Below are 11,360 nucleotides of genomic sequence, written 5' to 3'. Positions count from 1 at the left end.
CCCATGCCCTGATTGGTGGAACCTTTCACACTTTGATCATTTTTATCGTTTTTATAGTTTCTTTGTTTTCTCTCTGATGTGTCTTTTTTCTAATATTCTCTAACTTGCGTGTCGTGATTGATGTCTTTTTCTTGTTGGCTGCAAAACAAATCTCTCTCTCTGATTTCTCACTCTATCCTCTGTCCTGTCTCTACAATAAAGGCGTAAAAAGCCCGAAACCTTAAAAAACAAAGCATGACGCCTCACCTGTGTACAGCGGCTCCACAGACGGACGAGACGGCGGCGTAGATTCCCGTTCCAAACACAGACACTTTCCCCTGCGTGCAGTCCGGAGGACACAAAACAACCAGACCGTCCTCGGCCAGGTCGGCTCCACGGGTCACACAGGTCACCGGGTACGGCACTGATCAATGAGTCACAACATCAAATGAAGGACAAAAAAAAGAAAAGCTCACTCAGGCTATGAACTGTAAAACATTATTAAGGAAAACTGGGGTGAGTGAGGGACAGTAAAATGAGTGGTTACCCTGTCCCTGAGAGAGTCACTGATATATTTAAATACACATCAGAATAACAAATGTGCTCTTTGAAAAGGACGGACACAGAGTAAAGATCGTCTCTCATCTGTTTCATCTATCTGAGGAAAAAAACAACATTTAAAATTCAGACATTTTTATGATTCAGGCTCAAAATAAACACAGAGAAAAAAGTTCATCGTTCAAGGAGGTTTAAAGTTACCTCAGGAGACACAGAAGGACTGTCTGAAGAGCACACAGAGACAATTCATCAACAAGAAGGCAAGAGGACAAAAAAGAAGAGGAAGAGGAGGAAGAGGAGGGTGTGACACACACACAGATTTTCCATCTGCACATCATTGAAGTCAAAGAGTAACCCCTGATCACCGTGAACTGTCCTGATTCATGGGTTGCACCATAGTGCTTAAAATGCTTTTAATTCTTGTCAGTTTGGCCCTTTGCATTATACTAGCTTCACTGCTAACAGAGCCTGACTCATGAGAACTGTTGGCTTTGGTTACTTAGAGGTTAGTGTATCCGGATTGCTGATTCAAAACAGAATCACTACTCACAAGAACTGTTCATCCTTTAATTCATCATCAGCCTCTACAGACACTCAAACAGCTGGTAAAATGAACAAAATACAAGAAGCAGCAGACGATGAACATCTTTCAGACTTACCATTAGCTTCTACTCCAAAAGTGATGGATATCAGGAAGGAAAGGCCTGCAGAGGAAGATAAAAAATAACATTAACCTGACATCAAATACATCAAATACATCGAATACGTGAAAGAAAGAAAGAAAGAAAGAAAGAAAGAAAAACTTTTAGCTGACAAAGGGAAAGTCAGCATACTGCTAAGCTAGTAGAATAGAATAATATAGCACACCTGTCAGAGGCAGCAGGTGAGACAGCGGAGTCATTTCTGCACCTGAAACACAAACTGGGCTCAGATTACAAAAATAACAGTAAGTCAAAATGTTTATATTTGATTAGAAATTCAGTCAGTAAAGACATCAGTACATCTGCCCGGGCAAACAGTGACACTGTGTTATCAGCAAACTCATAAAACATGGTAAACATAGTCGGTCGGTCGGTCAGTCAGTCAGTCCATCAGTCCGTCAGTCCATCAGTCAGTCTGTCTGTCAGTCATCAATGTGTACATTAAACTTGGATAAAGTGTTAAACGGGCTAGCAATGGTAAAGCTAATGGTGAAGGCTATGCTAACTGTTATGATTAAAACTTTCAATCACTGGATAAACAGTTTACCAAGCTCATTAACTCAGTTCAAAACTTGCAGACTGGTTAAGACAACATTTACAATAAACAATTAGCCAGAAAACGGAGTCAGTTGACAACAGTCATTCATATTGTGATAATCTGTTAACCAGGCTGCCAGCGAATCAGATCGTGAGGAAGTTAACAAGTGATAAAGACGGGTAAACTAAATAATCTGTCAGTAAACTAAATTGTTAAAACCAAATATGTAATTATTAGTACATCGGTCAGTGAATGGGTAAACAAAGCCGACCAACTAGCAAAACATAATTTAATTAAGATTTAACGATAACCTCCAGTCTGTAAACCAGTAAACATCTAAACAAGGCCATTAAAACTACCACAGAAGAAGAAGGGTGGCTAAGTCGACAGATAACTCAGTAAAACAGTCAGCAGAGCAGTCGGCATACACAATAAATGGCTTCATTATGATTGGCAGTCAATAAAACAGTCAGTAAACAAGAATGAAAAAATAATAACTAGTATGACATTAATTAATTGGCTATGTAAACCAGCTAGGCATGGAAATCAGTCAGTAAATAGGTTGTCAGACTAAAAAAACATCTAAACCTGCATACAGTAAAACCAGTCCACCAGCCAGTGGTATGAGCCGGTTTAAGACCAATAAATGATTTAACACAGGTGATTAAAGAAAAACTGTACAAAACCAGTCACCAAGCAGAAACCAGTCGGTACCAGCAAGTCACTTAACCAATGGTCAAACCAGTCAGCAAGCAGGTAAACAGGACCAGTTAACAAGCAAAGACTGCATTGACCATGATAACAGTTAACCCAGTAAACCAACCAGCCATAAACTGGTATTTAGTAAAGTCAGTAAAAATAAGGAGTAAAAATAAAGAGTAAACTAACCAGTCAATAAACCAGTCCGCCAATTAGTAAACCAATCACACCTTTAACAATCAAGAAGAAAATCGAGTAAGCAACAAGCAAACTCAATCGTTAAAGAGCTAATGGAAAACAGTCAGTAAAGACGTGAAACAGTCGATAACTAATCGAGTTAGCATTAATAACAGGAAGAAACTGTTAGCCTTTTGGTAAACCAGTTTAATGAAGTCAAAGTCAACCAGTAAACAATATCATGAAGTTTGTTGGTATGTTGGTTAGTTATTAAGCAGCACAACCCAATGGTAAACCAATCAGATGCTTAGTAAACAGTTGGTAAACAAAAAAGAACAATCTCAATCAGTAAAGAGTTTTCAGATTTAAAGAGCCAGTTCATATCTGGAAAGTCAACCAGTAATCAGTTAGCCTTAGAAGAAGAAAATATCCAGGTTAACATTTGATCAACCGGTGATCAGATTTATAAAGTAAACAAGATATAAATCAATCAGAACGTTAGTCAGTCAGTCAGTTATTGAGCATTTCAACCCATCATTGGTAAACCAATCAGCCAGTTAGTAAACTTTCAACATAGAGCGAATCAAACTAAGAGAGTCAGTAAAGATGTGAAACAGCCAATAAGTTTCCTGGTTGCATTAGTAAAAGGAAGAAACTGTTGACCGTCTGGTAAACCAGTTTAATGAACTGGTACACCAGATGACCAACTGTTTCCAGTCAAGTCATGTAGTTATCAAGTCAACCAGTAAACAAATCATAAACCAGTACGTCTGTTGGTTAGTTATTTAATATTTAACCCATTTTAAAACAAATCAGCCAATCAGCAAACCATGCACATGACATAAAGCCAACCAGTAAACAAGATAAAAAACAGTCAGCCAGTTGGTAAACAATTCAACCAATTGATAAACCAATCACAGTTCAACCAGCAAACCACTAAAGTTTCTGTAAGTTCACTTAACCTCCTATTGGTCAGTCTGGAAACTGATCCACTTATTACATTTTAAACAGTTGTTAATTAAAGAGGCAGTCGATAAAGTAGTCGGTCAGAAGGAGCAGTCGAGAAAATAGTCAAAAAGTGAAGTGAAATCTTTCTCATTCTGTTTGAGTTTAAACCAGTCAGTCAGTAATTCAACCAAACAGTCTTCCAGTCAGACAGTAAGAATCTCTGTGCAACACAAAAATGAAACTCAGTCCTCTTACTGACTGTTTCTGCAGCGAGACGTCTGTCAGGAAGAACTGCTGAGAGTTTTTTATTCCCTGGGAGCAGCAGGCGGTAAGCTGAGGATGCTGAGCTGGTGTCGATCGCCCAGCGAGAGAGTCAGCCCTTTAAATAAGCTCCCAAACACACACACGCGCACACACGCATGCACACACACACACACACACACACACATACACCTTGAAAAGTTGTGACATCAGAGGAAGGGGGAGGGGCTTTCCTGGCAGGTCAACCAAAAAGAGAGAGAGAGAGAGATAGAAAAGAAAAAGAGAAGGAAGGACCAGAACGACTGAAAAACTCCACTGATGAGTTATTTTTTATTTTTTATTTAAAATTAAATTAGCTTCGGGAACATCTGTACTTCCTTATATCTTATTAAAATAAATAATTTACTGTAAATCCATCAACATACATTCTGAGAAATTTAACCTCAACTCCCAGGTTTGTTCTAGAAGAGCTCAAAACTTATTTTACGTTCTCAGTAAGTTGAAGTCAAGCCCCTGGGTTTGAATAATGGACTATAGACCCTTAAAGCGTTACTAAACAGTGTGATGTTTTTTGGGGGTGGGCGGGGCTTAGCTGGAGGCAAAACAATCCTCCAGACATGTTAGCCAATGCTAGTTAGCAAGTTGTTTTTGGCTTGCTTTGGACATTGGCGGAAGACGATATGAGTCTCTCTTAGTATTTGAAGTCACTTCCTCTCCAGGTCAGAGTTACTGGAAGAAGTTAACAGTGAGGAACGGGAGCAGACTGGCCCTCCTGTACGCTTCCCTGAAAGATTACATCTGATTGCAGATGATAACTCTGTATTTACATAATCCATAACATTCCCGGAGGAGCGCCTGTTCATCTGTTTCCTATGAGTCTCAGTTAGTAAATAATAACTTACACAGAGGCTTCACTCATAACCAGTCAAAAAAGAAGGTACTTAAATTCAGCGTCTTTACTAGAGTTTTTTGTGCTCAATGTTAAAGTTTGAGTCATCTGGAGAGGATGCTGCGATGCTGTGAGAGAGAATCTGTTTCTTTGTCTCTTGTTTGTTTAGCAAGCTCTGTAAACCTGACTGACAGTAACTTTAGGGGGACACGTGAGAGAACGATGACAGAATGACACACGGGATGTGTAGGATATAAAATGACTGGACATCTGTGTCACATATATCGTCTGCTGTCACTGAATCCCAGAGATGTTTGGTTGTCTGCTTATGTTGCTGCCATGATGTCAGTATCATCCTGAGGGCGAATCTGGAGGCAGAAAAATCTCCTGTTGTGACAAGAACCCAGAGAAATACATCCTGATCTGTGTTTTTCAACCAAACTCACCTGTTGTAAAAGATAAATCGAAGTCAATCTAACATCAAGCAGGACTTGAATTTTGCTGTTACAGAAAAACACCACGTTAAAAACTCCTCATGAGGATCGTGAAGATGTTTCTTTCGCTGTTTTGGTTTTCTTATGCACTCAAAGCATCCAAACAGTGGAGAATATTCCCTGCCAGGATGTCCCCTGGCTCCCACTATTGAAGGGATGCTCATAGAAAGAGTCTTGAAGTGCTGTAGAGGTATAAAAACTGTCTGATATGATCAAGTCAGTATTGCATATTCGCCTGTTTGCAGATGATGTCACGTTGTTCATTAGTGAAGACTAGAAAGTAGGTGAGATCCACGGTTAAATCTGTGCAGCGGCAGCAGCAATTCTGGCTCTTGATTTGCCCATTGTTCTACTTTCCAGCCCTCACATGGGATCAGGAGCTTTAGCAGTGCCTACAAGAATGAAATCCTGGATACAAGTGGCTCAAATTAGCTTTCTTTTTCTGGGCAGTAAATCTGGACTCGTAATAAGGTCAATTCATGGGAACAAGAGCCACCTAACAAGGATTTCAACGTACTCTAATGTCTCTGATGGTCTTTGTGGGTTGCCTGTGTTCAACCAGAGCACGTCTGAGTCAGCTGTTTACATCCTGACACGTGTGTTTTGGCATATCCCGCCGTGTTCCTAAAGGATCTTGAAGGTGCTACAGTTCTCAAGGTTAAAATGTGTTTCTTTTTGCCGGGTGTCTGGTTTCACACTACACAATAGCATAATCACCTCATTAGCTCACTGTTCAAGATTAAGTGATTAGCCGTAAACACTCGCTGTGGCCAAGCACAAATGGCAGATTAATGGTTCCTCGATCTTCAGACATTAACTCGCTATCATGGAAAAAACAGGATTGGTGTTTTGAATAAACGGCCGAGATGTACTCGTTCTCTGGCTGAAATGGAGTTAAATAAAATGTATTGATGTATGTCCACTTCAGGCTTCTGTAGCAAACAGATATTTAATGAAGTGCTTTGTTTGTGCCACGTGTGGACGTCTCGTAGCCTCAGGACTCTTTATGTTAGCCTCGTTCTATCACCTCTGAAGCTCAGGTTATCAGAGGAGTTCAGGGTCAGCTCGGTTATGTTACCGCTCAGAGAGGAGCGTACCTGTGTGCAGGTCTACAGGTGGACCAGGCAGCCGCAGTCAGGAATTCGGCTTGGCCAGCTCCCAGCATGCAGCTGGTAAAATGAGATGGGTGAAGAAAATGTCTCGGGGAGGAATGTAGCTGAAGGAGAACATTTCCAAACATAGATTCATGTAAAGATGATTAAACTGATGAATGTGAATCCTGCTTTAAGCCACGTCTCTGTGTGAGGTTCTGATTTAGAGAGACTATTTTAGACTTGTTAAATTCACTGAAGGGAACTTGTTGTCTTTCCTCTGTGGGTGTCTGTTTTGTGTCTCAGCTCTCAGTAACACTAATAATCTTCCTGTGATTGAAGCTTCAGTCAAAACATTCTTGTTGCCAGGCAGATTTCTCCGAGCCGATCACTATCAGGAGCGTTTTTGTCTGAGAGCTCTACAGCTTTCTGAAGTTAAGGGTTGCTATTGTACCAGAATACGAGATGGAACATTAGATAATTATCATTTCTGAGCGGTGATACAATCCATGCCAACTTCTTTTGCTAGAAGAAAAGAACTCTAAATCTTTAATCTTTATTAAAACCAGCCGGTTTCCAAGAGTGTCACTTTTTTTACTACAGTACTTTTAAAAAACAAGAGATTTTAAATGTTACAGTCTTTGTTATTCAAATAATTGATTGTAAAATATAAATAAAATCTACTCCATAAAACATCTGCTTTAGAGAAGTGCATCAAAAATGTTCCTGCACCGATCTTATTTGCACAAAAGTGTTGACAACATGCAAAGTGTGCATTTGCCGCCTGAAATTTTTGTAAATTACAAACAATCCATCCGTCCCATTTTCATCTTATCTGCAGCCGGCTTTGTGTCATAGTTTACCAACAGCTAAGCAAGTTGGCCCATCAATCAATCAATCATTATTTGTGTAGCGCCAGTTCAGAACAATTGTTATCTCGAGACACAACTAAAGTCCGGGCCCCAGCCGGGGTGTCCCAGTCCATGAGAGGTCTGGCTCCGCCCCTGTTTATAGGTTTATGGGATGTTACAGTTGTCTCGTCTGTGGAATAAACGTGGCCTGCAGCACAGAATAATCAGAAGCTAATGAATGTGCCGTGTGTGTTTTCATGGACGGACCTTTTTGTTATTATCTTTATATAACTTGTTCTCGGCTTTCTAATTGAGATCCAGAGCACATGTTTGGTTTCTTTGGAGATCTTTTATCAGATGGGCGTCCCGTGTGACGAGCAGGAATGTGATCTGTGTTCGCTGATCTCCCACAGAGCTGCTCACCCTGAAGATCAGCTTCACATCCCTCACCGGGAAGTTTAAGAGATGTTTGTCTTCTGCTGCCTCTAGAAAACAACACAGACAAACAGAAGGAAAGAAGGTGAATCATGATATCACATTAAATTAGACTTTGGGTCTCTAAGAAAACCAAAGGTCTGATTCTCATGAAGGATTGCGCTCCTTTTGCGCACCCGCTAAACCTCTGACAAAAAGACATCACAAATCCCACACAAAGGGTTAAATGCTCCCCTAACTGTACTGAAGAGCAAACAAGTCTTTGTGCAGTAATTTCTGCCCCCTTTCTGAACAAAGAATTCTTTTTGTAAGAATTATCTCATTCACAATCAGCGGCACTAACAGCCATGCAGTTAAAGTGAAAAGATGTGTGTCTGCTGAGAGTTGGTGGTAACTGCACCGCAGTATTTAAAACAGATGTGATGCTCAAACTCTCCTCTGTGTGACTTCAAAATAAAAGCTATGTAAATAAAGTCTGTAAATATGACTGTGACATGACTATTATGAATATAAGCAAGGGTTAAATCAGTCCAGGGCTGATAGCGGCTCCACACCTTGTCCAAATCTTTGGACATGGTTTGGAGATGGTACCATGACGACAATGTGAATGATGTTTATGTTTGTCATAAACCTAGTGAGGCTGCAGTGTCCTTGAATGCATCTTGAACATCAGAGTTCTAAATATGCAGCTTTGTTAATGGAGAGACAAAGTTCTTGTCCCTGCAGGTTGATTCTGAACAGAGAGGAACTGAAACCAGCAGCTGCCTGTGGGGGAAGAACTCGGCCTGATGGATTATTGAAACTGGTCCCATTTTTTCCTCGGAATGAGACCTCTGAACACCTGTATCGTCTTCCACCTGGATTAGTGTAAATGCTCCAAATATCTTCCTCTGATAGAAAACGTCTCTTTCAGAGCGCAGAAACCTGCAGACACCTGATCTTTGTGTGTCACAGAACAATCCTGTCTTTGTGGAGGGCCTGGGCTCTGTGTGTGTTATCGGCAGAGACCTTGAACAGACGCTGGGACCGACAGCTCTCTGAGGGCCGAAACGCTGCATGCTGACATGGTTTCTGTGAAGCGTCAGATCAGGACGACACATTCAAGCGGTTACACGGTTCAAATGAAACATCAGATGGTCAGCTGAGGTCACAGCTAGAGCGGGACAGGATCCAATCAGATCTCTTTCTTTTAAAAAAGCTACAAAACCGGCGGCTGACCAATGATCTGTGATTCTGGGATCAGCAGGAGGATTTCAGGGAAAAAGTCATCCAGTGAGAACTCGTCATTGGAACAATCGGTACCTCTCACTTTGTAAACTAACACAACAACGTTTGATTGGAGACATCTTGAGCTTAATTTAAAGGAGCAGTATGTAACTCTGACACCTAGTGTTTAAAAAGGATACTGCAGTCCAAATCCTTAACATTGTAGAGAGCTGTCTCCCCCTCCTCTCTAGAGTCAATGCTCACAGGTTGCCATGTGGTGGACACTGAAGCTTCAGTGTTTATCCAGCTCTGCATCGGTCTGTAAACCTTTCTGTATTCTAACCTCTCTCCATTTTTCAAAAGCATCTCCAATATTGATCCTAGTTTGAGCACGTTTCTGCTCGTGGAGCTTATTAGAAACATGCAGAGGCTTTTTAGGTCGGGTACAATCACTTCTATCTGAACCACTTCTCTTGTCCGCTTCCATCACTGCAACACCTGTTGGTTTGACCTGATAACTGCTCTCATATCTGGCAAACCGAGGGGCGTCTCAAATGGCCTACCTTCTCTGGTCCAAACAAATCCAGAGCATTCAGGAGCAGAATCTAAAGTTAGAAGGAGGACATACTGGCTGCTGCATTGTTGTCAGAGAAGCCAGCACTTCAACATAGCATGTTTCCTTAATGTCTGATCATATAGTAAGCTCACTTTATCATTTCACTCACTACACATCTCACTGATTGGTCCTTTACTTTAATCTACTTCATAAAAGTAAAAACATATTTCACTCATTAAACCAGAGACACAGGGCTCCATGTTCTCCTGATGTTTGCCTGAATTACTCGTTTGAGTCTTACATTAAATCTGGAGTTAAAGTCGTATAAACTTTTTGTAAAGACTTGAAAACTGTATAATGTGGATGCCGTTGTACTTTTAATGTGATTTTGTGTGTTTTTGAAGTTGCTGTGATGGAAGAAACATTTGACGCTAAAGTATCATCATCATAAAAGCTGTGTTTTTTGAGTTTCCTGTGGCGCCTCAGAGACGGCTGAGGAGCAAACCAAGACAGGTTTTAAATTTCTTCTTCTTTCTTTAACTCTCTCTCTGGTGTCTTGTCTTTTTCTTCCTCCTCATCTTTATCTCTTGTACCTGAATGCCTCCTGAGAGCTTTAGACCTCAGGGAGTAAAAAACACTGAGAGGAAACAAGAGGAGTTTCATTAACAGGAAGTCTCAGTGGGACAAACCTGGATACATAAAGGTTAAATGAGTGTAGGTGTTGTGTCGTCCCCGTTGTTCTTTTAAAAACACAAAAGCTGTTGGCGAAAAGTTCTTGAGTGAGTGCCTGAGTGATGTCCCCCGTCTGTTCCTGCAGGGGGCGCTGGAGTCCCATCGATGGCGGTCTCCATGCTGGAAATGTTGTCTCAGCCCAACTTTCAGTCAACCTAACGACAGGCTGAGAGCTGGAGTATAAGGCGGGTTTTAAGTCTGTCAATCATGTCAGCTACACGCCTTATTGTGAATAACTCTTATCCTTCATCAAGTAAACCGGATGATTCATCAAAACATTCACGATCGAGACATGAGCTCATCAGACCTATTTGTTTTTTGAACCAGGCTGTAAACATGTTAATCTCTGCTGTAAAAACAGGCTTTTTAGAATGGGTGTGTATGTGACTTCCTGTGCTTCTGCAACCAGCCTCTAGTGGACACTGGAGGAACTGCAGGATTTTGCACTTCAACATCGGCTTCATTATTTAACACCAGAGGTTGCTGCTTGGAGTAGATACTCTCTCTCTCTCTCTCTCTCTCTCTTTGTGTCTCGTGGCAATCAGTGACGGATTGATGAATAAATGAATGAATTATCAAATTGAAGAGGAATCCGATTGTTTATGAGGTTGTCTTTCCAGGAATTTCTTCAGTTGAAATATTTTAACCTTATGAATGGATTCATGTATCTAATTAGGATCTCTATAAACGTTTCTTATTAGTTTAAACTGGCGGATGAAGGAATGAAGAGATTCAGTTTGTTATTGGGAATCAATTTTGAATCTTTCAGCTGCTTCTTTTGTCAAGCAGACAGCAGAGTTTCAAAGTGTGTTGACAGAAGGTTTCTGAGTGATGTTGTTTCTCACTCTGAGTCAGATTTGTGTTTTTCCAGCTAATGAAGCAGAAAATCTGTGGAAACATTCAGAGCACGTTTGTTCTGTGTGGAGAAAATAAGTCAGACATAATTTCTCTCTGAGGATGGTAAATATTATCCCGAGGACGAGACGGCACGGCAGGACACAAACTGGTCTTTGTGTTGAAGGCTGTAGTACACATTTCAGCCTCCGGGGGTGCCGCTGAGGCTTCTCCCTCTTAATCTGTTTCTTTAACCCTGGTAGACCTTTTTTTAAAATATGTGTTACATAACAGTATTATGATTATTACAGTTAATTAACCCTGAACACTGACGGCTTTAACGGAGAATTAAAGACTTTCTGATTTTTGTTCTCGGCTGATCTGAAGCTTCAACAGGCAGGGAGGAAGTGT

The 11,360-nt window shown here is 40.8% G+C and overlaps 1 protein-coding gene across 2 annotated transcripts in view; it reads right to left on the bottom strand.

Moving 5' to 3' along the window:
- The window catches only part of coch (coagulation factor C homolog, cochlin (Limulus polyphemus)), a 13,350-nt gene extending 9,398 nt beyond the window's left edge, over positions 1-3,952 (bottom strand). Inside the window, exons 1-4 of one of the 2 annotated variants that reach the window (XM_065966202.1) lie at positions 3,860-3,952; positions 1,405-1,446; positions 1,197-1,241; positions 247-403 (exon numbers count right to left, since the gene is read on the bottom strand). In XM_065966202.1, coding sequence (XP_065822274.1) covers positions 247-403; positions 1,197-1,241; positions 1,405-1,438 — 236 coding nt within the window. In that variant the 5' untranslated portion in view covers positions 1,439-1,446; positions 3,860-3,952. Of the gene's footprint in view, positions 1-246; positions 404-1,196; positions 1,242-1,404; positions 1,447-3,855 lie in introns of both variants that reach the window. The other variant, XM_065966203.1, reaches the window with a different exon arrangement.
- Between the last annotated feature and the right edge of the window lie 7,408 nt (positions 3,953-11,360).

Source organism: Labrus bergylta, chromosome 18 (genome assembly GCF_963930695.1).
Source record: "Labrus bergylta chromosome 18, fLabBer1.1, whole genome shotgun sequence".
Classification (NCBI taxonomy): domain Eukaryota; kingdom Metazoa; phylum Chordata; class Actinopteri; order Labriformes; family Labridae; genus Labrus; species Labrus bergylta.
The sequence above is the reverse complement of the archived record's forward strand: the minus strand, read 5'-3'. Positions and strand labels throughout refer to the sequence as shown.